This window comes from Hippocampus bargibanti, linkage group LG03 (assembly GCF_051943395.1).
Source record: "Hippocampus bargibanti isolate YZ-2025 linkage group LG03, ASM5194339v1, whole genome shotgun sequence".
Lineage (NCBI taxonomy): Eukaryota > Metazoa > Chordata > Actinopteri > Syngnathiformes > Syngnathidae > Hippocampus > Hippocampus bargibanti.
In genome coordinates this window covers 8,900,947-8,928,502 of record NC_142736.1, presented here as the reverse complement: position 1 = coordinate 8,928,502, position 27,556 = coordinate 8,900,947, and the positions used below count along the sequence as shown (strand labels likewise).

General features: G+C 43.6%; 1 protein-coding gene across 1 annotated transcript in view; it reads right to left on the bottom strand.

Annotated features, from left to right (window-relative positions):
• The window catches only part of LOC148900227 (SH3 and multiple ankyrin repeat domains protein 2-like), a 281,991-nt gene that overhangs the window by 136,998 nt on the left and 117,437 nt on the right, over window positions 1–27,556 (bottom strand). The window contains exons 6-8 of the mRNA XM_088993047.1: window positions 17,891–18,030; window positions 17,444–17,557; window positions 1,836–1,917 (exon numbers count right to left, since the gene is read on the bottom strand). Of these exons, the coding sequence (XP_088849173.1) occupies window positions 1,836–1,917; window positions 17,444–17,557; window positions 17,891–18,030 (336 nt within the window). The remainder of the gene's footprint in view (window positions 1–1,835; window positions 1,918–17,443; window positions 17,558–17,890; window positions 18,031–27,556) is intronic.

Sequence of the window (27,556 nt, the reverse complement as noted above, 5' to 3'; positions counted from 1 at the left end):
ATGTTCCAGCTACAAGCCCCCCGTCAGACAGCTGCACCCTCACCACACCTCGTCCCATCCCAGCCTGACGCCAGAAGCGGATCAACAGCCACACATGCCTCACCCCAGCGTGCCAGCCCCACGTCTACCGGTCCCCTCCGCTCTGCCGCCGGCGCCGCCAGCGCCGCCTGATACCCGCGCCCTGCAGAGAGAACCGCAGAGGGTGTCTCACGAGCAGTTCCGGGCAGCTCTACAGATGGTGGTGGATCCCGGCGACCCGCACACCTATTTGGACATCAAGATCCCCCCCATCGTGCACATCGCCACCGTCAAGACGATGGGAAAATTGGTCGCTGTGATATCTGCATATTGATACTTACATTTTGATGATGTTTGTTATTATTTCTGTTGGTTTGTTGGTTTGCCATCCTATAGATGCCAGGGGGGAGTGTTCTGCCCCCAGTAATTAAATTACAATGCAATACAGTGCCCCCTAGTGGTGGAAATGGTTAAAACCACTCAAAACGTTGTGGAGTAGCCATTTTGAAATCTAACTGTGGAGAAGTGTGATTACATCCATGTCCATCCTCTTGCTTTTGACCTGTTCAGGCACAATCTTTTTACAAGAAAGACTTCCATAAAAATACTAAACGATGGATTCTCATCTTCGTGTTTTTTTTTAAATTTACAACAGATTATTTTATTACAGACAGTGGCGTTTTTTTATAGATTTTTTTTGAACAGTTAGAAAAGGGAGAACATGTTCACATTGAGCATCATCTTGTCAATACATCAAAACAAAACATAGATCACATGACCATCTCGATAAGACTTTTTACATTTCTTACAATTCTGCTGATGCAATGTCCTGTTCACTATGCCGTATAAGAAAGAAAAGTAAAACAAATAATGAAAAAAAAAACGAGAAAAAAAACAGTCAGAAACAAATAATAGTAATACAAATAAAAATAATGAATAATGGTAATTACAATAGCAATCATTAACAATTTTGATTTTGAGTGGATTGGGGTTCATAGGTTAACTTAAATATCTTTATAAGCACTTAGGTTGCTGTAAAATTTTCCCAGGTATCCCATAGTCTCTCAAATTTCTCTCGCCTCGGACAATGAAAGTAAATCTTTCATAAATTTCAACCACCACCTTAATCCAGTCTTTGACTGTTGGGGGTTCTTTTGTTAGCCATTGCTTTGCTGACCAACTAAACAATGGGCCCACAGTGAAAGCGCAGATGGCCACAGTAAATGTGAGTGAAACAGACACGGCAAGGTGAACTCCATCTAGATTCTAGAAGGTCAAGCCTTGCACAGAATTTAGGGCTTGAGATACTCCTTTTTCACCAAAGTTATTTACAGCTTAAACATCCTGCACAAGCTCCAGATTACTTACAGAAACTTATCAGTTCATGGAAAAGACAACCAATTAAAATGTCTTATGTTTTACTGCTTGCAGCTGTTGGTGCTCAGAACGCCCAGAGGCGTGGCATTATAATCAAGAAAACTATGTTTTACTAATATATCACTGTCATTTACATATACTCTCAATAAATAGCTTGGCAGAGGGGCGCAGAATTCAGACGTATGTCATGATGACTGCGTCTCCTGCCGGGAGTGGGGACAATCTTTCTGGTTCTGAGTCTCTGTCCACGGTGTCTGTCATATCTCTGACAGTATTACACATTTATTTGTCTGACGATTGTAACTTTATTCAATAAAGTCGAAAATACATTTGATGTTAAATTGTGAAGAAATATTAAAACGTGGAAAGGGTTAAGATTGTTCTGTTTTTGTATTGAAATGTAGGACATTTGACAAGATGAAAACCGTATGAAAGCTTACCTGGATGCATCAAAGCTGTCGTAGGATCCTACAGTGTAGTGTCTGAACAGTTTCCGTCTGTCGGCACGGTCCGCGCGAGAATCTGGCACATCACAACCATATAATCAGTGTTATTATCCCGTCATTAGCATGGCATTAAGATGAGGTCCTCCAGCCAGCTATTTAGGTAATCCAATAAAATACACACATAGAAACATATATTTGTGTCAATAATTATCGAAAATGAAAAAAATAATATCAAGCAATGTACTCATTGCACTGCTGTGAGTTGATGAAAATTGCACAGTCCCAAATTTTAAGGGCAAAATGCAACCATTTTCCATTTCCAACCCTGATTTCTCAATCTGGTTTAATTTCATAAAGTGGCTACATGATGTTGGTTTTCTCCTATGTCTGAGCCTGAAAGAATGGGCATGAAAATGCCAAATAATTTACTGAGTAAGCGGTATGTCACAGTCAGAATCACATTAACATTTCAGGTGATGACAGGCATCTGTTGAATAGCATTTAACCCTCATGTTATGTTGGAAAAAAAAATCACATTTATTATGTTGTGGGTCATTTTTACCTGTATGTAAAAATCCACACAAAACAGTCAAATAGTCGGTGACATTAGCAGCAGCTGTTTCTGAGTAACTAATCACACTTGAAAAGAGAGACAACATATTTTCTATCCCATTGGGATATTTTAGAACTGTTTTGAAGGAAAAAGAAAGGATATCAAGTGCTTTCGTCAACACAAAAAAATGGAAATGAGTAAAATTTACCCCTTCACATAATATTAAGGGTTAAATGACTTCAAAAACACAGAACCATAGGGCAAAAACGTCGGTTGAAAAAGTTGAAAATAAAATACATGGAAAACATCTCTTGTCATCCAAATGTCAGTGCTGGTATTGAAATAGAATTGTTACATTTTTTAATGTTTACATCATTCACATGACAAATACCTCTACAACCCCTTGAATGACTTTCCCATTCAAGCAGACACAAATGAACAAAGAATTAAATAAATGGAGGGTGTATGATTCCATACTAGTGATTCCAGACAGCAGCACACCTCACAAATAACAAATCTAGAATGAAACAAATCATTCAATTAAAAACAAGGTCATTTCATTACAGCGTAAATATTTCACGTCTTCGTGTGCCGTCTTATACTTTGCATAGACTGTCAGTCCGTCCAGCTGTCGCACTTTCACACAAACGGCATTCCCCCTGATCCGGCTTACATCTTGTCATCTTTGCAGGAACATTTTCTTCTCCCCCTAGCTCCATGCCCACAGTTTGACATTGGAGGAGGGAGGGCACAGCTGAAAGAAGACGATCAAGCGACAGCACAACAGTAATTTGGAAAAAAAAGGTGAGGAGTGGTACAATCTAAGAATAGGATGAAACACTTATAGTGAACATGCAAACATGTACAGACACGAACACAGACAGTCATAACACATGTGGTTACTGGAAAATTACAGATTTTCCTGTCAAGCTCAATTCATACTTGTCAACGTATACGTTTTCCCTGTATTTTATACGTTTTTTCATCATTTTGAATTGTGTACGCCGTAAAACAACTTTTAACGATTAAAAAATAATTATGCGGTTATCGAGTCTTTATCGATGAAGCATGATATGCGCATGCACGTTACATTGTTTTCATTTGATTTTGTATTTCTGTTTCCGTATTTGAAGTCCGGCATTTGTGTTGCAATCTAGGAATCAACTAGTGATAACATAGAAGTAAGCATTGAAGAACTGCAAGTATGAAGAGAAAAATATTGCTTGTGGTGTGTTTAAGTAAATAAAATAATTTAAATAAATTACCTTTGTTTTTATTCTATCTCTGTTTTTATTCGTGCTATAAGTAACTAATTATGTGTTGGGTTGTGTTTGTCAGGTTTATTATCACTTAATAAGGGGAATTGCAATCATTAATAAGGCGAGCAAAAGTAATACTCGATCATATGTATATATTTTTTATCGTTGCGTACGGTCGATTATGAAAGCATAATATGCACATGCGCGGTAAACTGCATTTCCGCTTGTGTTAGCATTTTCTTATCATTTCAAATAATGTATGGCGTACTACAACTTCTCTCATCTCATCTCATTTTCCGTACCGCTTATTCCTCATTAGGGTCGCGGGGGTTGCTGGAGCCTATCTCAGCTGTCTTCGGGCACGAGGCGGGGGACACCCCGAATTGGTTGCCAGCCAATCACAGGGCACACAAAGACATACAACAGTCTCTCTCACACTCACACCTAGGGACAATTTGGAGTGGTCAATCTGCCTGCCATGCATGTTTTTGGAGTGTGGGAGGAAACCGGAGGACCCGGAGAAAACCCACACAGGTCCGGAGAGAACATGCAAACTCCACACAGGGAGGCCGGACCGGGACGCGAACCGGCGACCTCTGCACTGTGAAGCCGGTGTGCTAACCACTCGGCTACCGGGCCACGCGTACTACAACTTTTATATGGGAATTGTAATCATTTATAAGGGCAGCTATTAGCCGAGGTTGACAGGTATGCAATTTGCACTCATTATTATCTTGAACCCTGACAAAATATGTTAAGGCCTACTACAGTGTACGTTTTTTTTATATACATCAGCCCCAAAATACAGGGGGTGTTTTAAAATTGCCTTCCAAAAGTCAATGTCAATATTGGATTGGATTGGATTTGTCTTTATTAGTCTTGCTGTGGAGACATTTACATTTCACATCAGCAAAGTTATGAAAGGAATGAAAGTAGAAAAACTAAATACAGGAGCTGCTGGAAAGGCAGCCACTCTCGCGGCGCCGTCTTGAAGTCAAAAGAACAAAAAAAAACAAAAACAAAAAAAAACGAAATAACAAATAACATGACAACACAAAGACACAGAGAGTCATTCATTCTTAAAGACTTTCTGTGCCCTCTTTGTTACACAAAGCAATTATAGGAGATGCCAGCGTGACATCGTTTGTTATGATCACGTGATCAGCCGCTAACGTCCGGGAGGTCGATTGCCAGTTGTCAGTGAGTCCGATCATTGTTTTGTAAGCTTATGCCTTTCATTTTTGGTTTTGATGAATGAAAGTCTTCGCGTTTTAGTACGATGGTGATAGCGTGTGTGGTTGTTGGCTGTACGAACCGTTTTGTGAAAGGATCCGAGTTAAAATTTCACCGAATACCGATCGCAAGAAAACAAACCGGTTCGTTTGGCAATTTGCATACTCGGCACGGCAGCCAATCAGAAGCCTGCTTCGTGCCTCTGGACTTTCTCGAGCCTTATAAAGTCGTGCATTTGCATATCATTTTCCAAAGTAGATGCACAGAACCTCAGCCCCAGAAGAAAGATTCAAAAGAAGCTAACAAAATTTATGACGTAAACAAAACGTAAACATACATTATCCCGTGACTGTAAAGTGTCCTTGACAGTTTTGAAAGACGCTTCAATCAGAATCAGTGTATCATCAATGTATCATTATTAAAAGCATTGTCGAAAGAAGAGTTCACGTGGCTTGTAGCAGATGACGCAATGTTATGCCGTACAGTGTGTGGACAAACGACAACTGGAGCAAAATCATCAGCAAGGGATGTTTACAATAAATTCAGCAAGGGAACATTTGTGGTAGGCACATCTTTAATTAAAAAAACTCCTTCATACTTTGCAACAATGTGTTATTTTGTGATTAGTCGTCTTATGGTGTTTCAAGTTGTGAAAAATGGGGCAGGCACCTTTATGGCCGGGCAGGCAACTTTTCAGAGTCGTCTGCTCTAGTGCCCGCTAACTTTTTGTCATGAGTTTTAGACACTGGTGTATATATGAAAAAAGTACAAAATATACCATCCATTGAAGGTGAGCCTCATCATCCAGAGCGCCTTTTAGTGTGGAAAATATGGTACATGTTTATGGAATGTGGATGTAAACTGGAGTAAATCCCACAGTGACACAAGCAGAACATGCATGCCCCACATAAGAAGGCAGGAGCCGGAATTAAACCCTGCACCTCTGCGCATTGTCACCAGTTGAGCACTGTGCTGCCAACAATCTGAAATTGTGGTTCTGATTTTAGAAATCATCATGGCACTTGACATGCTTGACTTGCTTTCGCGGTCCGATAAAATTATGTGGCGGGCCAGATTTGGCCTTAGGAACTTGACTTTGTCACTTGTGCTGTACTTGGTCGCTTTGGTGAGAGACCTGTTGAAAGATGAGGTCAGACATGCAAGAGTCTCCATGGACTACGATGTTTTGCCATCTGCAAACATTGCGGTTCATGGAGTCCACACAGTGAACTGTGGTGAGAGGAGGCAACAGGCGTAAGCAAAAGACATGGCACTGGGAGTCCTGCAATGAAGGCCCCTCAAAGGAAGACCAAGTACATGTTTGACAATGAAAGGGAGGTTTGTGGAATGGTGACATTTCAAGTAGTCGAGAAGAAGAAGGTGCAGGGCTTCAGGTACTCGAGATCAACTGAGGAAAGGAGGAAGAAAGGCAGAGGAAAGGGGAGTGTGATAGAGAGGTGAAGAAGAGTTTATAGTCTGCAAGTAACGGCTGGGGAAAGTGTTCAGTGACCTCAGACAGAAAGCAAACAACATTATTTAGAATTTGGGCACTATAGCAATGGCCAGAGGATAGGTGATTGAGTTGCTGAGATTATCTATGGTTGTGATGAGGATGGACAGGATCAGGAATGAGCTTGTCCGAAGGACAGCTCAGTTAGTAAGATCAGGAGACAACACGTGAGAGGACAGATTGAAATAGCTGGTGTGTCTAGAGAGATAATGTCCAGATATATCTGTTAAGGATGCTGGAAATTGGAGTCACCATGTAAGAAATGAAGAGGAAGGTGAGGGAATCTTTAGCAGATAGAGATACTGTGGTATGAAAGTGATATTCACCAACAGAAGCACAAGTCTTGTCTCGGCCAAGGAGTCCAAGATGGCGCCCGAGTAGGCAGCCGTCAGCAAGTGCTCTGATGAGCCTTGCTTTTTTTATTGTTTTTGTCTTGTTTTTGTGTTTTCTTTTGTCACTTTGTGTTGTTGTGCGTCGTGTGGAACGGATACGGATTGACAGCATTTTTGACCACAACATTCATCAAGGAGGAGACTGTGCTGAGCGGTTGCGCCTTTTCGGCAGCATGAATATGCCAGTACTGTTTTTGGAAGGGAGGAATGTCAGTGCCATTCGACTGTCATCGCTGGACACCAAAGTGGACATTGTGCTTTTTTGCGCCTGTAATGGGCAGCATCTTCACAGCCCCGCTTTGTTCAGTGGAAGGTCGGTGCTGTTGGACAGTCTGCAGCTGGATGGATACATGGCTTGAGGAGCCCGCGATAAGAAGGAAGGTGCGTCAGCGCAGAGCGCCGATGCGTGTATGCAACTGTCGCGGGATGGAATTGAAGCTGATTTATGGGGGACAGGAGATGTGAGACAATCTCTTTTCGTCAATGGATGCTACAGCTGCGTGTTTGCTTTCAACATTTAGCTTGTAGTCGACGTGCACATTCCACCATGATGTCCCTGATCCACTGGTGAAGAGACGCTTTGATCCTCTCCTCTTTCATCTGGAACTGCTTTATGTAACAATGAGGGTACAGAAAGTGCTTAAGAATGAATGTCTCTCTGTGTCTTTGTGTTGTCATGTTATTTGTTATTTAGTTTTTTTTGTTCTTTTGACTTCAAGACGGCGCCGCGAGAGTGGCTGCCTTTCCAGCAGCTCCTATGTTTTGCTTTTCTACTTTCATTTCTTTCATAACTTTGCTGCTGTGAAATGTAAATTTTTCCACTGCGAGACTAATAAAGGCAAATCCAATCCAATCCAATCCAATTAACTGAGTCCTGAGTCTCCATGCTCTCACAATATCCTTGGACGCTACATGTTCACAAAATGAGCTTGGAGCACTTTGGATAGGACACAACATTAGACGAGAGAGCTTCTTGTGCCAAAGGCCTTCAGTCGAATTGTAAAATAGGCCACCCAGAGGGAGGCAAATAACCACAGAGAGCAGAACAATTTGCTTCCCATCTGCCTCCATCATTGGTGATTCGCTAGTTTAGGAAATAGATGAAATCAGAATCAGACCAGACAACAGTTGGTTATACGATAATGGCAACCATCTAATAGTCAGAGGGCATAATACAAGTTATACAAGAATTCAAGAAAGACATGTATTCATCGGAGTCTGTCGATATAGGGCAACGTTTATAAGTGCATGAACAAGGATAACTTGTGATGCTGATGGAAGCCATAGTGGAAATTAAATCCCGTTTGAGCAATGAAACACTTGGCCTTTTACACCACACCTGATAGAGTGCTTATGCACATTAATAAATATATTACGTTATTTCATGCTTAGATTAGTAAACATATTATGTTATTCCATGTTTAGCTTAGTACATACTATGATTATTGCATGTTTAATCTAGTTTACATGGCATTATCAAGCTTATTAGTTCAATAGTTGTTGCAAGAGGCAAGAACTCCAGATTTCAGTCTAAGGTCCTCCCAACACTGAGTTGTTCGTAGCCGATTGGACGGAAGATCGAGTTGTCCGTAGCTGATTGGACAACAGATCGCTTCTGTGTACATTCAAAAACTAGTCGGAGCGGGAGCTCTTCACTTCTCTTTGTGATCTTTGTTCGTGTGCGTTGTTCCTCGCTTCCTGCTTAGACGAGAGAAGTGCTTTTTCACTAGAATACAGTAGTTTTTTGTTCACCATCTATCGTCGTCACTGATATTTTTATCACAGAACTTCGTTGAACACCGAACCAGAAGAGAAACAAGAATTTGAATCCGACATTGGTGCCGAAAAACCAGTGCCAGTCTACCAGCCTGAGCGTTTGAAGAGTGCCACCTGTTTGCCCCAGTCAACGGGAGACGGGGAAAAAGCTCAAAAAGCTCCCGGTGGCCCAACTTGTAAAAAATCCACACAAGAGACGGGGTGGAAGTCGACTCCCCCTGTGGGCCTGCTTTTGACTGGACCACCACGGCTACGAGAGACGGAGAGTTTTTTTCTTCTTCTCTCCGGTGGAGTTTGTCCGTGATTCCTCACGGGAGACAGGAAGATCATAATCTTCTTGGAAACACCTGCTCGTGTCGGTGCGGTGGAGCTTCCGACATTCTGGCTGACTGACTACACGGCTGTGTTCGATGTTCGCTAGGTGAGTGACGCGCTAGCTAGCAGCCATTATTTGAATGTATTGTGAGATCCCTTTCTAGCCAGAGGTGTCTTATTCATATTAATCCACGTACCTCCCGGTGTAACGCGTTTTTTTTTGACTGAGCAGAGGAATTGTGCACGCGACGAATTCTGGAGCTTATTTATGGGCCAGATGTGTTTGGTTTTTGCCACACGCCGACTTAGATTCGGAGTTTTCCAGTGAAAGAGTCTTCACAAGGTGATGATTTCCTGGAATTCAGTTCTGTGTGAGGACCACTGATGAATTGAGAAATCGAAAGGTTTTTTTTAATTCTGATGCGGATGTTATATGTTATTTTAAAGCGCAGCTGCTACTGGTACTGGATTATCTGTGAAAATTAATACATTTAAATTGGTTGTTCTATGCTAGAATAGTGAAACCGAAAAGTTTCTTTGTCTCACAAAGAAAAAAAGGTGGGGGCGAAGGAGTCATTTGAGCCGTGTCAGTGCGCGTGTGTGTGCGTGTAAGTGCATTCATTGTGTGTGCGTGTGAACGCACATCGTGACTGGGGACTGGCGCAGCTAGCGTCCTTTTGTTCTTTGTGTTCGAATCAATATCGCGAGGTGTGTGCCTTTTTCTTAGTGAGAGTTAACAGAAGGAATTTGTGAGTTGGAGATTTGAGAAAATGGGTGCACATTTTTCAAAGAAAGCTCCGATTCATCGGGATATTGAATTCATGTCTAAAAAGTTCCCAGGATGTGAACTTTACTGTAAAAAGTGGATGCAACATGGTGCATTTTCTGGTGCTTTGCAAGTTCAGCCATTGAAAGAGATTATGTTTAGTTTGAAACTCCAGGAGGCATCTGCGGTTGGCAGATCTTTCCAAAAGATCCGTGATGAGATTTTAGCTTGTGATACATGGCTTACACAAGCGCGAATCAGAGAGCATGAATTGGAAGTGAAACGAATTAAAAAAAGAGGAGAAAGCAATGGTCGCGATGACTTCCAAAGTGAGCTCGGACGATGAAACTATTGCTTCATCTGTTGCACGTCTTAATGAAAAGATGGCAGATCGAAAGCAACCATTGTTTCAAACTACAGAGCAACCCCATGGGAGACCAAGGGGAGGGGCTGTGGGCTGGCCCGAGGGTGCCTTAGACCCCCTACCCCTCCTCCTCCTCCTTGTATCCGCTTGAAGAATTGAAACAAGATGTCATTGGAATCGGGTGAAAGGGTGTTCTACTGGAAAAACTTCAACGGGATCAAACATTACGTATGAGGAGGTGACAGCCCAACAGAGATTGGTTTGTGAGAACATCCGGACATTATGGAAAAAAATCCACCGGGGTATGAAATTCAACATAAAAAAAATGGGGTACATGTGAAAACATACTGAAAGGACGCTTTCAATGTGTTTTTCTGACACCCCAACTGTATTCTTTTCTGACATGATGAGGATGTGTTGACCAATTCAAGCAGATTGGAAAGAATGAAAAAGCGATGTCTTCAAAGATGGCCACTGAAAAAGTACCTCCTGCCTTAAAAGGACAAAGGAGCTCATGTTCTTTAAATCGCCATTGCTGAGACAGAGAATTAACCGATGCAGTAGGCGGGGCGAGCTGTGGAATGGGGAATTTGATCTTGGGAGTCAGAGGTCAAAGGGGGGGAGGATCTGCGCGCGGGGTTCACTCCACCACTTCCTTTAGAAGGCTGCCCTCTCTTTTCCCCCCATTCACTCTTCCCCCTCCCCTTACTGCTTTATATAGACCAGATGTGGTGTAGGATAAGAATAGATTGGAACACACGTCCCCTACTGGGGACACTCAGTCGTTACACCAATTTTTTTTCTCACACGAAATGTCTTCATGCATTGTTGACTTCTCAAATTCTTTTGTAGATTGACGACATCTTGCTTGATTCACTAATTGAAGAAGAAAAAAAACTGTATCAATCACTTTGTTCCAAAATCTAGAAAGTACAGGTAATATAACTTCCTTGACAATGTTACAGTTTTGCCAAAAAGAAGTTGAACTTCTAGAGAAACAAAAAAGATGATGATTTCTACAACCTGATTTGGATGACACACCTTTACCTGACAGCATCCACGTTGAAATTATTGCTGATGGTTCATTACCAAAAACGTATTCAACGCAAACAACAGAAATTGTTGCATTGACTGAAGCATAAATGGATAGAAGAAAAGATTGTTGAACATGCAGATTTATTGAGAGGATTATTGAAAGCTATCCTCTTTCCAAAAAGTGTGGCTGTATGCAAATGTGCAACACACACAAGGGCTAAAGACAGGATTAGTTTAGGTAATACTAGAGCAGATGCAGCCGCCAAGAAGGCTGCCCAGACTACTTTCAATCTAGTAAATCAAGAGAGACGTGAGTTAGTGCCCACACAAGTTTTAAAGGATATGCAGGCGTTAGCTACAAAATCCAAAAAACGATTTGTGGCTTGCCGATGGTGCTAAGCTAGTTAATGAGCTGTATAAAAAAGACAATAAACCATGTTTACCGAGAAACATGTTCCCTATGGTGGCTCGATTGAGCCATGGTAGGTCACATGTATCAACAGGAGGGATGGTTTGAGATGATGTAAACATAATCCACAGGGTAATATACGACCAAAAAGAGGAAAATTTCCACAGGGGTCACACCCCTTTGAAGTGGTCCACATGGATTTCATTGAACTAAGCACAAGTAATTCTTATAAATACTGTTTGGTGTTAATTGATTCATTCACCAAATGGGTGGAAATTGTGCCTTCAAAGAAATCCGATGCATTATCCGTTGCAAAAGCGTTATGCAAACATATTATTACAGAACATGGCATACCAAGAATAATTTGGAGTGATAATGGGCCACATTTTGTTAATGATGTAATAACCAAAATTTCCGAACATGTAGGTGTTAAATTAAAGAACCACTGTGCATATCATCCACAGAGTGCAGGATTAGTTGAAAGAACGAATGGTACGATAAAAAATCGACTCAGGAAAAACAATGGAGACAATAGGCAAACTATGGCCTCAACGTCTATTTCTGGTGAAATTATATATGAAAATAATGCCCACTAATAATTGCTTAACGCCTTTTGAGATTTTGCATGGCAGACCTTTCATCTTCCCATTATGAGAAGGTGTGCCCTGGCAAAAGAATGAATTAGATCCAAGCGTTTTGTTGGCAAAATCATTGTATGAAATTTTTATAACAAAAAGTGGTCCACAGCATGTGTACTGCCGCAATCCTCTTTGTCCCCTCCACAGGAACAGAGGCTGCTGCGCCCAGGAGACGAGGTGCTGATCAAGGCGATCAAGAGGAAGTCCTGGTCTGCACCAAAGTGGGAGGGGCCATTCACCGTGCTGATCACAAGGCCAACTGCCATCAAGATCGCCGAAAGAGCCACCTGGGTGCATCAAAGCCATTGCAAAATCGTTCACCAACCAGATCCTGAGCAGGTGGAAGACAGACGGAGCCAAACTACTCAATAGCCATGGGTTTGGTCCACATCATCTTGTTGTACGAATTCGTGAAGACAATCCAGATGACACACGTAGAGCCTCCCATTCCACCAGCCTGCGAAATTCCACTAATACATCCAACAAATTCAGAAAAGTTTCCCCTTAACATCCTCGTGAACGAAGCACGACAAAATGGAAATCCTCATGGTTCTTGGTACGCTCATATCAAGTCAGGGAAGGCTTGGACCACTGGTTGGGACTCTGTTGTGGTCCATTCTGAGCCCAAAACAAAATGGGTTCAAAATAGCTGTGCCCAAGAAGCAAAACGAACTGCCGTCAAGATAGCTCGAGGGAACTGGTTAGGAACTGGAACTGGCACAATGACAGATATCCAACTCGTCATCGTAACCCACAAGGTTGCAGGATGCATGGACTTGAGACTCTGTCCTGATTTTCGTGAACATCACATTGGTTTTCCCATAACCATATGCATGATGTCATCTGTGACATCACCAGTCGTAACATCGCCTCTCCAGCGCAAACCACACATCAAACTGACAGCCTCAATGGAAACACCTGACATAAAAGCCTAGAATTCAGGTGTCATGGACACATTATATCAACTGTTTGCAGGAGAAAAACATGACTGGAATCCGTTGTTATCAAACACGTGGTATCGTTATGCTACATTAATTGCTAAACAAAATAGGAAAAGTAATTGTTTAGTTTGTTCCTATATGCCACATTCCGTGATGCAACAGTGCGTGCATTCAAAGGTATTTGGAGATAAAATTGCTCGAGCTGCATATATGTTAATATCTTCGCATAAACCTGATCACCATTTTCCAGTTCTTCGCAATGCTTCGAGAGGAGAGATTGTTCCAAGTTTAGATACCATTTTGAAAACTGAAAATCAGGTTGTGACCGAGAGCGGGTTGCGAGTACCAGTATGCATTGCAATATACAGTGCAGGTCAAAACTTAGGTTTTATAGATGAGGATAGATGTTTATATGTGCTACCGTTAAACACCAATGTCACCATTTTACCTGTATCTTCACATCTTTGGTGGTTATGTGGTTGGAAAGTATATTCTTTTATTCCTCCGAGAGCCTACGGTATGTGCGCACCTGTTACTGTAACTGACAATACTTTCATCGTTACCAGTCGTCCAGCGCACCATCATGTGAAAAGAAGAGTGTTGTTTAAGCCCCATGATTCGATCTGGGGAACTGATATTCCAGAACAATTCAAACACCATAGCACTGGTAGTTAGGTAATGTTAGCTCTTTTTCCACAAATTGGAGTGGCTAAAAACATGCTACGAATTGAAACAATTTACTACAGATTTCAAGTGTTTGTAAATGCCAGTTTGGAAGTAGATGAAATGCAAAACACTGAAATTGCAGCAATTAGACAAATGGTGCTGCAAAATAGAATGCTTTTGGACCTTTTGACAGCCCCACAAGGGGGCGTCTGTGCTATGGTGGGTGACACTTGTTGTACGTACATACCCGAAGAAGCGAATTCCATAAACATGACTGATGCTTCGTCTGTTATCAGGGATCTCAGAGATGCCATGGCCAAAGATGGATGGCTTGATCACCCGTGGATCTTTGACGGGCTCTTTGGGGGCCCTTGGTATATGACTTTGCTCAGAATCAGAATCAGAATAATCTTTATTGCCAAGTATGTAGAACACACAAGGAATTTGTTTCCGGTAGAACACGCTGCACTAGTATCGTCGTCAAAAAAAAAAAAACTGCTAAGTGGCACTATACAGTTCCATTTTGGCTACTGTTGAAAGAGTTGAAAGAGTTCAAAGAGTTAATGGCTTGGGGGAAGAAGCTGTTTAAATGTCTGCTGGATTTGGTGCACATGGATCGGTAGCGCCTGCCTGAGGGGAGTAGCTGGAAAAGGTGGTGGGCAGGGTGCGGAGGGTCCAGTAGGATTTTCCACGCCCTAGTTTGGATTCTTGCAGTGTGCAAGTCCTCGAGAGTGGGTAGGGCGGTGCCAATGATTTTTTCCACCGTCCTAACTGTCCGTTGAAGTCGGATTTTGTCCATTTTTGTGGCGGCCCCGAACCAAACGGTGATGGTAGAACACAGGATGGATTCGATGACAGCCGTGTAGAAATGTTGCAGCAATGTTGTTTATCCCTTTCCCAATTGTGATTGTATTTATTTTCTTAGTCATTGGTTATATTATTCCATGCTTAAGAGCAATGCTAATGAATATGATAACTAATTCTCAGGTGAATTACGCAAAGGTTTTGTATCAACAAATGCGTGAAGGGGACCCTGTGTTGTAGCTAGGAATAGTACACCATGGCCAGAGTGTGGTTGCTCCAACAAACAAAAGCAAAAAAAGAAATGGAGAGCCGAGAAGGAGTTTTCCTCATTAAAATTTAAAACCCTCACAAATGGAGAGGTTGCATATCACAGCAGCAAAGTTATGATAGAGGTTTTTCGCCTTCTCCATGGTGTTAGATTAGGTTAGATAATATTAGATAATGTTAGATACATTAGATTAGATAAAATGAGTAAAGTAAAAATATAAAGAATGGTTCCTTCCATGTGCAGTTGGTATGACGTGCATGCATGAAAACTGTTTTGGAAATGTATGAACTGATGTTTAAATGTGCAACAGGAGGGAATGATAGAGTGCTTATGCACATTAGTAAACATATTACGTTATTTCATGCTTAGATTAGTAAACATATTATGTAATTCCATGTTTAGCTTAGTACATACTATGATTATTGCATGTTTAATCTAGTTTACATGGCATTATCAAGCTTATTAGTTCAATAGTTGTTGCAAGAGGCAACAACTCCTGATTTCAGTCTAAAGTCCTCCCAACACTGAGTTGTTCGTAGCCGATTGGACGGAAGATCGAGTTGTCCGTAGCTGATTGGACAACAGATCGCTTCTGTGTACGTTCAAAAACTAGTTGGAGCGGGAGCTCTTCACTTCTCTTTGTGATCTTTGTTCGTGTGCGTTGTTCCTCGCTTCCTGCCTAGACGAGAGAAGTGCTTTTTCTGTCTCACTAGAATAAAGTAGTTTTTTGTTCACCATCTATCGTCGTCACTGATATTTTTAGCACAGAACTTCGTTGAACACCGAACCAGAAGAGAAACAAGAATTTGAATCCGACGACACCTTTGGTAGAAACAAAGGCTGAGACACGTAACATATTTGTGTTGGATAAAAACTAGCCATTTGCTTTTGCATGGCCTGAGGAACTGTATTCAATTTGCCGCCATGCTTCGTAACAGAACTACATGCGGCAGCGATACCCTATACTGCAGGGGTCGGGAACCTATAGCTCGCGAGCCATATATGGCTCTTTTGATGATTGCATATGGCTCGCCGATAAAACTATATACATATTCTCGTTTTTTTCGCCGTTCATTTCCCGCTGGGGCTGCAGTTGGCGGAAAGCGCAATTTTGATTGGATGACACTGGCCGTCAGTCGAAACAGGTAAACGCCCCTTTAAATGAGCCCCACGAGTGCACTTCAGCTTGAATTCACCAAAGGATTCATTAGCCTTTGAGGAGAGAAAATGTTCGGATTCGAATTTGCAATGAACCAACACCATCGATGAAACAGTCGAATGTCAGTGACATTTTAACAAGGCTCGTGTTAACGTTAACATCAACATAATGCTGCGAGAAGTAGATTGCAGATAGCAAGTGTGGAAGCTTATGAGCCGTGCGCAGGCTAGCTAGCAGTAACTCCGCCTCCGGACCGGCAAATTGAATTTCATTCCGATCGTTTGCCTGGATTTTTACTCATCACGAGGAACGGAAAAACATTCATGTTAACGGTGAGTACTATCACAAAGTTAGTTTAAATAATACATTCTGATATTTTGTTGAAAAGTGACCGTGCGTGTTTGCGTGTGTGCGCGCGCCCGCGTGTGTGTGTGTGTGCGCGCGCCCGCGTGTGTGTGTGTGTGCGCGCGCGCCCGTGTGTGTGCGCGCCCCCTGTGTGTGTGTGCGCGCGCGGCTCTCGCTGAAGAACATTTCTAAATATTTTATTTTATGGCTCTCTTAGTCAAAAAGGTTCCCAACCCCTGCTAAACTGTGATACCTGGGCTTATGAACGCTTTAGCAAACAAACTTTTCGCCTTACTAACGTTAAATTCGCGAGAATATAATCTTGGCAGACGAACTATTTTTCGAGAAACACATGGAGAGCCACAATGAGTGATGTGTCGTTTGCGAACAAGGCCGTTCTTGGAGCTCCTGAAATGGCAGCCGGCTTTTTTTTCCTCTATTCCCTGTCCCCAGTCTTCAGTTAAAGCCGCACGTGATTGGTCAAGATCCGTGGTCAAGGAGGGAAGGGAGGGGACACACGCAGCAGGACAAACGCAGCAGTGAGCGAGGGGAGGGGTTACAGAAACAGAAACAAGAAAATGGATAGTAAACAATGAAATTTGGACTCATTTCAACATTATTGATAGTTCAAAGGCAGAGTGTACACTGCAAGGTTAAAATATCCCATCAATCAGGCTCCACAAATAACCCACACAAACCATCTGTACAATTTGAAGAGAACATACAAGAGAGGGAACCAGCTATTAATGAAGTTTGTAGTGTGTCTGCCTGCATCTGCTGCTGTTGCAATATCACAACTTCCTTTAGACACTTTATGCAAAAGCTATCCATTCCATCAAGCCATCAACGACCATAATAAGGTAAATAAAACAACTTTTTTTATGAGTAGAGTTCATTTCTTTAATTACAATACCATAGCACATTTATTATACATAAAATAAGGTATATTGTGTGTAGTTGTAAGGCTTATTTAGTTGAAAATTATGTTTTATGGGACCTGGGAATGGATTTTTATAATTTTAATGGTTTCCTATAGGAAATTAATGTTTGGAATACACACTTTCCGCCTTACCCACACTTTCTGGCAACCACTTAAGTTCGTAAGCCAAGGTATCACTGTATTATAAATCAATGGCCCGAGATAATCTTCCTCTGGTCATTTAACTTACAGCTCCTCTCCTCAGTGGCCTTGGCCAGGATCTCCTCCACACAGTCGGCTGGGAACCAACCCATCTGGCCACGGGTGCTGCCCTCCCAGTAGCCACCTTCCCCGATGCTCAGAACTGGGCCGAGGAAAAAGGAAAGAGGAAGTCAAAAAGGACGCCAGTCTTATGAACATGAAAACAAATACATGAAAACTCCTGTCACACAAGACTTGCTGATGACAATTGGTTTTTCATGGCAAATATGGTGTATAAAGGTACACCATTTGAAGAGAAGTACATGGTTATATTAATGACACATGACCAGAAAATGCACACTGAATATATTTGTACGTGATACTAGGCAACATGTACATTAGCTTTGGTCTATTCCGGTCGGAAATTTAGAATATGTTGCAATGCCAACCCCTAAATCAATTATCATGACTGTATATTAAAAAGGTCAGACCTTACCTTTGACTCTATCATTCTTATAGAGGTTGATCTCTCCTTCGGCCTGGGGAGTGTAAGGATGAACCACCACAAAGTGTCGGCCTGGGACGGCACTGTACAGCTTCCTCCCGGTGCCGAGGGCTTCACCATGACTGCTGGGACTGACAAAAAAGACGCACTATGACTGGAGCGGTACATCCAGTTTCAGTCCTTTGATGACCACGTTTGTTAAAGCTTCACTAGACCCACTCTGATCATAAGCATGTTCACAATTGTCTGATTTTATTTCACATTGAGTTCAATTTCAAATTCAACCATCACTCTGCTACTTATTGTTTCCACACACTTCAGAGAGTAGCAGATAACACATACAACAGAGATGACAGAGGGAAGTGAGTGCATAAGCAGTGCTTGAGCTGATCAGGTTACCTCAAAAGTAGGATAGAAACAATCTTGACTTTTTGGATCTCAGATGGGGCACTCATAATGTACACAGACATAAACTCCAGACATGGTAACATAGCAGTTTGAGTAAACCCACTGAGGCAATGATTACTTGGCAGGAAGTTGATTTCTTAATCTCAACTCACAGGTCTTCTCTTTTACTTGAGAACAAAAATCACATTGGGAAATTAAGACAGTTACAAATAATTGTCAGTATTTTGGGTGAGAGTCAACTGGAACCAATTCTATCTTATTTTGGATCAGTCATTGGATAGATTGCCAGTACATGGTAAATACAGACAACCATTCACCTATCGGATGGACAATTTTGAGCATTCAGGGTTGTTTTAGATATGGACGAGGAAGCCGGAAGATTTGGGCGGAAAAACCTACGTAAATAAATTAAAAACCCTGAAACAGTTAAGGCGGGTGTGCGGACCACGGGGTTAGTTTGCTGCTGCTAAAAAAATATGAGATATTTTTTTTTTATACTGATCAGAGTTAAAGGCAGAATCATTTCTAGTTTTTTTTGGTCAATTCTCTGGAATGGAGAAAAGATCAACTCATACCATTTCGGTGTTAGTTGCAGGACTACAAGTTATATTGTAGCGCCACTTACTGGTCAATCTTCTGACGTCCACACAAAAAAACTGAATGACTTAGATGTACCATAAGGCCTAAATATATTTGAAACTCTTGCATATAAAACCAAACAAGTAGGAACATAACACAGCTTAGAAATTAAATGTATTATTATTAATGTTATAGTTCTGGAAGACAGTTTCTGTCATTGCTATTGAATGAATGGAATAATTGATGGGTTCTATTTAGCATGAGCTATATAAACAAACAATGCTGAGAATGTTTTCCCGTCAAAATCAAGAGCAAACTTGTTTTAATAGAATGACATGAAGTTCTTAAGGATCACATGGACTCAAATTAGGCAGGGAAGTGTAAACTGAAGTGTGAGGAGGACATGCAGAGAAGGAGCAATAGATTGAGATAGGGTTTTTTGGTGCTTTTTTTAAAGTAAGTGGGTGACCTTGTCCTGTAGACTGCTCCTCCTTGTCAAACCTTCATGGGCCTTTAGAGAGTTAACCCAGTTCAAAACCGAGTGTGCATGTGAGAGTGAGAACATTTTCGCAAGTAAAGTCATGAATTGCAGACAGAACATCGGCTGAGTACCCTGGATGGATTTGGATTGGATAGAATTTGCCTTTATTAGTCTCACAGAGAAATGAGAAATGAAATGAAATGATGAATGATGATATATATATATATATATATATATATATATATATATATATATATATATATATATATATATATATATATATACATACATACATACATACATACATACATACATACATATATACATACACACACATACACATATATACAGACATACACATATATATATATATATATATATATATATATATATATATATATATATATATATATATATATATATATATATATATATATATATATATATATACAGTAAAGTCTCGTTATATCGATATCGGCTATATCGATAGTCCCGGTTATATCGATACTATTTCTATGCACGCACGGAGAAAATTACATGCGCGCAGGGTCGGATATATCGATAGTCCCGGATATATCGATATTTTTTCGGACTCCCTTGAATATCGATATAACGAGACTTTACTGTATATATATATATATATATATATACGTATATATATACGTATATATATATAGCTCAGTTGATAAGGCATCGGTTTGGCATATGGGAGACGAGGGTTCGAATCTCACTTGTGGCAGAGAAAATGAGCAGAAATGAGCACAATGACATCATCCAGTGTGGGTCCTTGGGCAAGACCCTTCACGCTAATGCCTACCTCATACAATGATGAGAGACAATAAATGGAATGACATGCCGGCTCAGACGTCGCCCGGCCAAACAAGGTCTGCGTCAGGTGCTGGGGAACCAGAGCACCCTGATGAAAAATGGGCTACTGGAACAAAGCGGAGATGGACGAGATGCGATAACATGGCTCTGTTGGAATGCTACTACTCAAGCAACCCTAGTCAGAGGGGTTACATGCGGAGAATGGGGGCTGAATGGTTACTTCGAAACCCACAGTCACGGTTGACCACGAAACAACTAGTAGCTCAGTGTTCCAATATCCACAAACGGCAATTGCTATCACAACTTGAGATTGATGAGGTACAACACAAATTCCGAGGTGAAGGGCCCCAGGCTGCCACATCACAGGAAGAGGTTCAACCAGAGATTGGGAGGCAAGCCCCAATGAATAATGAGATTGGGAAGCCAGCCCCAATAAATGAAATGCTGAGCGAGGCAGCAAATGACCTGAGAGATAAGATCATGGCAAGAATGAAAACTGGGCAACGAAGGCACCGATTACAACGGCTATGTGAAGTACCACCTGAAAGTCTCATGGAAACTGTGAATGCAGCACTGAGAACGATCCCGACCAGAACGATCACGGAAACCAATGAGCTGATATACACCTCAGCATCAGTGATCCTAGACATGCTAGGCTACAAGAGCAACCATGAGAGCCACGATATTCATTACCCACCATGGAAAAGACGGTTGGAGGCCAAGATCAAGGCGGCTCGGAAAGATGTGAGTCAATTGACGGAGACCCAGAGAGGTGTGAATAAAAGGCCAATACCCAAGAGGTACATGCAGATAACCATACCTGAAGCACTCGAAACTGCCAAACAAAGGCTCCAGGCCTTGGCCAGTCGCCTAAAGAGGTACACGAAAGAGAATGAGGCCAGAAGAATAAACAGGCTGTTCGCAACACAACCTGCGAAAGTGTACGCTCAGTGGCAGGGTTCTAACAGCAGAGCAGACCCTCCAAGGCTGGAAACTGAAAGATACTGGAAAGGCATATGGGAGAAGGAGGTCGCACATAACAGCAGTGCACAATGGCTGGTGACTCTGAAAGAGGAGCACAGCAACCTCCCTGAACAGAACCCCGTTACCATCACAGCGGCAGATATACAAGGAAGAGTCTCAGGTATGAAAAACTGGAAGGCACCAGGCCCGGATATGGTCCACACCTACTGGCTAAAGAAACTCACAGCTCTCCACGAGCGCCTAGCAGCACAAATGAACCAGCTGCTGATGGATGGGACTCACCCAGGATGGCTAACCGAAGGGCGAACAATCCTGATCATGAAGGATTCCTCAAAGGGTGCAGTTCCTTCCAACTATCGGCCAATAACCTGTCTCTCCACAACATGGAAGCTCATGTCAGGCATCATTGCGGCTAAGATAAGTGGACACATGGATCAATACATGAGCAAAGCACAGAAAGGCATTAGTAGAGATACTAGAGGTGCCAAACATCAGCTGCTGGTTGACAGAACAGTCGCTCAAGACTGCAGGTCCCGACATACCAACCTGTGCACAGCCTGGATTGATTACAAGAAAGCATATGACTCGATGCCACACACATGGATCAATGAATGCTTGGAGTTGTATAAGGTCAACAGGACCCTGAGAGCCTCCGTTGCAAACTCGATGAGGATGTGGAAAACCACACTTGAAGCCAATGGCAAGCCACTAACGCAAGTGTCCATCAAATGTGGCATATACCAAGGTGATGCACTCTCCCCACTGCTGTTCTGCATAGGACTGAACCCCCTCAGCCAGATAATCGCCAAGACAGGCTATGGATACCGCCTCAGAAATGGAGCTACGATCAGTCACCTCCTCTACATGGATGACATCAAGCTGTATGCTAAGAGCGAAAGGGACATAGACTCCCTGATCCACACAACCAGGATCTACAGCAGTGATATCGGAATGTCATTCGGGCTGGAGAAATGTAGTCGGATGGTGACTAAGAGGGGCAAGGTAGTCCACACTGAAGGGGTCTCACTCACTGAAGGAACAATAGCAGACATTGAAAACAGCTACAAGTACCTCGGTATACCACAGGCCAATGGCAACCTCGAATTAGCAACAAGGAAAGCGACTACGACCAAATACCTCCAGCGGGTGAGGCAAGTCCTCAGAAGCCAGCTCAATGGCAAGAACAAGACCCGGTCAATAAACAGCTATGCCCTGCCAGTGATCAGATACCCTGCAGGAATAATAAGGTGGCCAAAGGAAGAGATTCAGACCACGGATGTTAAGACCCGAAAACTCCTCACCATGCACGGAGGGTTCCATCCCAAGTCCAGCACCCTGAGACTGTACACAAGCCGTAAGGAAGGAGGCCGGGGACTAGTGAGTGTGAGAGCCACTGTCCAGGATGAAACATCCAAGCTCCATGAATACATCAAAGAGAAGGCTCCAACGGATGATGTACTCAGAGAATGTCTCAGTCAATGGGGAACAGAGGATGAGGTGCTGGAAGAGGGACAATCATTGGAGGAAAAGCCCCTACACGGGATGTACCACCGAACCATAGCAGAAGTGGCTGATCTCAAGAAGTCCTATCAGTGGCTAGAGAGGGCTGGCCTAAAGGACAGCACAGAGGCACTCATCCTGGCTGCCCAAGAGCAGGCCCTGAACACCAGAGCCATAGAGGCAGGGATATACCACACCAGACAAGACCCAAGGTGTAGGTTGTGCAAAGAGGCACCTGAGACAATCCAACACGTAACTGCAGGGTGTAAGATGCTGGCAGGGAAAGCCTACATGGAGCGCCATAACCAGGTGGCTGGCATAGTCTACCGAAACATCTGTGCGGAGTATGGACTGGAAACCCCAAGGTCAAAATGGGAAACACCTCCCAAGGTGGTAGAGAATGACGGAGCAAAAATCCTGTGGGACTTCCAGATACAGACTGACAAGATGGTAATGGCCAACCAACCTGATATCGTGGTCATAGATAAAGGGGAAAGGAAAGCCGTTGTCGTGGATGTAGCAGTCCCGAGTGATGGGAACATCAGAAAGAAGGAACATGAGAAAATCGAGAAATACCAAGGGCTCAGAGAGGAGCTGGAGAGAGCCTGGAAGGTAAAGGTGATAGTCGTGCCTGTGGTGGTCGGAGCACTTGGGGCAGTGACCCCCAAACTCGACGAGTGGTTGCAACAGATCCCGGGAACAACATCGGATATCTCGGTCCAGAAAAGCGCAGTGCTGGGAACAGCACGGATACTGCGCAGAACCCTCAAGCTTCCTGGCCTCTGGTAGAGGACCCGAGCTGAAATGGGGACAGACACCACCCATGGTGGGTGAGACGAGGATTTTTTATATATATATATATATATATATATATATATATATATATATATATATATATATATATATATATATATATATATATATATATATATATATATATATATATATATATGACGTACATTATGGCTATTTTGTTTCATTCCTTTAATAAGCTAACAACTTGCATAACCCGAGGCACATTATTAATGGATATGTGTGATTAATTCATTCATTTCTGTGTTATACTGCCATAAATGTGGGTATGCTTATACAGTACTATATTGCATCCGTACAACACAGTGGGACTGAGCCACTTCTGTTTTTGATGGAACTCAGATTGATATACAAGGTCAGCAGCGGAGAAACCATCAGCCATGCGTTTTGGCAATTTCCCAGGTGGCTTGGAGGTGCTAATTAGATACTGTTGATTAAGACCAAGCGTGCATAATGTGCACTATTATTATACAATCACCAGAGAAAAGGAGTGAAAGAGAAAAATGTAGAGATAAAGATTGGAGAAAGGGACATGATGACGATACCATAACACTGCCACACCAAAGGAACACATATATCTGCAATCAGACTCAAAAGGCCAAGATTTTTGCTAAAGCTGAAAAAAAAAAGATTTTGTCATCTCAGGTTGTTGGTGAGAAATGCACGGTGTCGTGAGACTCGTTTCATTTAAAGGACAACCGATAATTTTTTTGTTTCCTAACTGACATCAGAAAAACGTTTTATAGCATCTAAAATACCCAAAACACGCAGGCTGATAGTTTTAGTCAAATGCAAAACACCAATAAAAATGACTTAAAGTGTCCCAAAACTGCCACAAATGAGCTTGAAACTGAGGAGATTCAGAAAGTATGACTGCACCATAGAACTGCAGCCGGGAGCTCCACTACCGGACTCCCGACTTACCATATTTCACACCCAGAACAAGAAGCCCTGCGCACATACATTGACTCTTCCCTCGCGGCGGGACTCCTCCGACCCCACTCCGCTCGGCACAGGGTTCTTCTTTATTGAAAATAAAGATAGGTCCCTGCGTCCGTGTGTTGATTATCGGGGTCTGAACGACATCACCATTCGCAACAAATACCCTCTCCCCCTCATGGATTCGGCCTTCGCGCCCCTCCAATCGGCCACCATATTCACTAAGCTGGATTTGCGTAGCGCATACCATCTGGTTCGCATCAGAGAGGGGAACGAGTGGAAGTCTGCATTCAAAACCCCCTTGGGGCATTTTGAATACCTGGTGATGCCGTTCAGACTCACCAATGCTCCCGCCGTAATTCAAAACCACATCAATGATGTGCTCAGGTATTTCCTCAACGTGTTTGTTTTCGTGTATTTGGACGACATTCTTATATTTTCTAAATCCGCAGAAGAACACCGGCAGCATGTCCGACGGCTCCTGGCGCGGCTCCTGCAAAACCGGCTCTACGTGAAGGCAGAGAAGTGCGAGTTCCACGTCCGCTCTCTGTCTTTTCTGGAGTTCGTCGTGGAGCAGGGGCAACTTCGGGCCGATCCCTCCAAGACCAAAGCGGTGTCAGAGTGGCCAACCCCGAAGACGCGCAAACAACCAATCTCACCTCCACCAAGGTCCTCTTTAGGTGGACACCCAACGCGGAGGTGGCGTTTAACCGCCTTTGACACGCCTTCACCAACCCTCCTGTCTTACACCACCCAGACCACGCGTTCGCTGTAGAGGTCGATGCATCGGAGTCTGGGGTGGGGGCGGTATTATCCCAGCGCTTCCCGGTCGACCAGAAGCTCCACCCATGGGCCTTCTTCTCCCGCCGTCTCAGCCCTGCAGAAGCCAACTATGATGTGGGGTCTGCTGGCGGTCATCCTGGTGCTGCAGACACCGGCTCGAAGGGGCCACACACCCCTTCACCATCTTCACCGATCATAAGAACCTGGCCGCCATTCGGTCCGCCAAGAGACTCAATTCGCGGCAGGCCCGATGGGCACTGTTTCTTACACGCTTCAACTTTACTCTCACCGACTGCCCACGTTTGCAGAACACCAAGCCAGACGCCCTATCTCATGAGACGGCAGAGAAGGAGGAGGTCATCGCCAACATCCTGCCGGCGCAACACGTCGTGGGCGCCCTGAGGTGGAAGAAGGTTCAGGAGGCCCAGGGGGGTAACCCTATCCCCAAGGGTTGCCCGGTGGATCGCCTATTCGTCCCCCCCACTGTATGCACCGAGGTGCTGCACTGGGGACACGCTTCCAGGGTCGCCTGTCACCCGCCTGTCCATCTCATCGCCCAGCGGTTCTGGTGGCCGGAGTACAGGAGGGACGTCACCGGTCCCCTCCTGACCCTGGTCCCATATCTCCCTGGACTTCGTCACGGGCCTCCCCCCTTCCCGTGGCAAGACGGTCGTCCTCACTGTGGTGGACCGCTTCTCCAAGTCGGCCCACTTCATCCCGTTAACCTGGTTGCCGTCCGCCATCGAGATGGCGCAGCTCCTGGTTAACCATGTCGTCCGTCTCCACAGGATTCCGGCGGACATCGTGTCGGACCGGGGACCACAGTTCGTGTCCAAGGTATGCAAACGTTTCAGTCGGTCCATAGGGGCGTCGGCGAGCTTGTCGTCTGGCTACCACCCTCACTCCAACGGCCAGCCGGAGCGCAAGAACCAGGACCTGGAAGCAGCTCTCCGGTGTTTGTGCCTCCAACGTCCAGTGTCGTGGGCTCTCCAATTGCCGTGGGTGGTCTCCTCAGCACCCCGGTCTCCTCAGCACAAGTCGGTCTACTTTCATGTCCGCCTATGGTTATCAGCCGCCACTGTACCCCACCCAGGAGGGCTAGGTAGAGGTCCCGTCCATCCAACACCACCTTAGACGGGCCCATCGCGTGTGGAAGGAGACCAGAGCCGTCCTGTCGCGCACGGCATCCCGGAACCAACACATCGCGGATCGTCGTCACCGCCAGGCACCGGTGTACCTGGTCGGTGAGGAGGTGTGGGTGTCCACGAGGGACCTCCGATTGGCCGGGACATCGGCCAAACTGGGTCCATGGTTCACAGGTCCCTTCCCCGTCGAGGCCATCCTCAGCCCGGTCTCGGTTAGGCTCCGGCTGCCACCTACAATGAGGATCCACCCGGTCTTCCACGTATCCCTCCTCAGGCCGGTGGAGACCAGCCCCCTCGCTCCGGCACCCACCCACCCGCTCTGCTCTGTTGGAAATGGGCTGATTTGTCTGCTGGGATTTTGTGTAAACTTACACATTCTTTATGCGTGTTACTGCAATTGGCTGCGACACATAACGATTCACCATCGCATTATTTATGTGCATTATTTATGAGCATTATTTATGAGCGGTGGAATCTTTGTAAAATGCGCTGGGTAGAAGTCATTTGAAGTGATTTTACAAATTATGGACGCAACTATAACAAAAATATGTGAGGCGTTGTCAGACCCGTCCCACGATCTCACTATTTTGTCGGATAAATATTTGTCATTGGCCACATTGCAGTTAATGTTTCCTTCGGAGGGCCGTTTTATCAGGGAAACCACATAATTAAGTAAAACAATAATGGCTTCACTACCTAACGATTGTTTAAATTACTACAATGAGGGTTTTGGGAAAAAGACACTGCTTAAAATATGGCTGTAATTTATTAAAATTGAATAATTTAAAATTTTGCTCCAGTTTTTAGCAAACATCATAGAAGTTTACGTTTGATTTGCTTTCACAGGCCAAAAAAAGGATGTGGCCCGATTTGAACCCCAAGCCCTTGAATTTGACACTTGTGATTTTAGAGGACACATGAAATGCATCGGCTCAATTTTTAATACCGTACTACCCTTTGTTGGGGTAATTCGTCGAATTACCCCCACACCCCTAAAAACACATGTCTGTATTTGGATTGGATTGGATTGGATATGCCTTTATTCGTCTCACAGTGGAGAAATTTACATTTCACAGCAGCAAAGTGATGAAAGGAATGAAAGTAGAAAAAAAAATACATGAGCTGCTAGAAAGGCAGCCACTCTCGCGGCGCCGTCTTGAAGTCAAAAGAACAAAAAAAAAACTAAATAATATGACA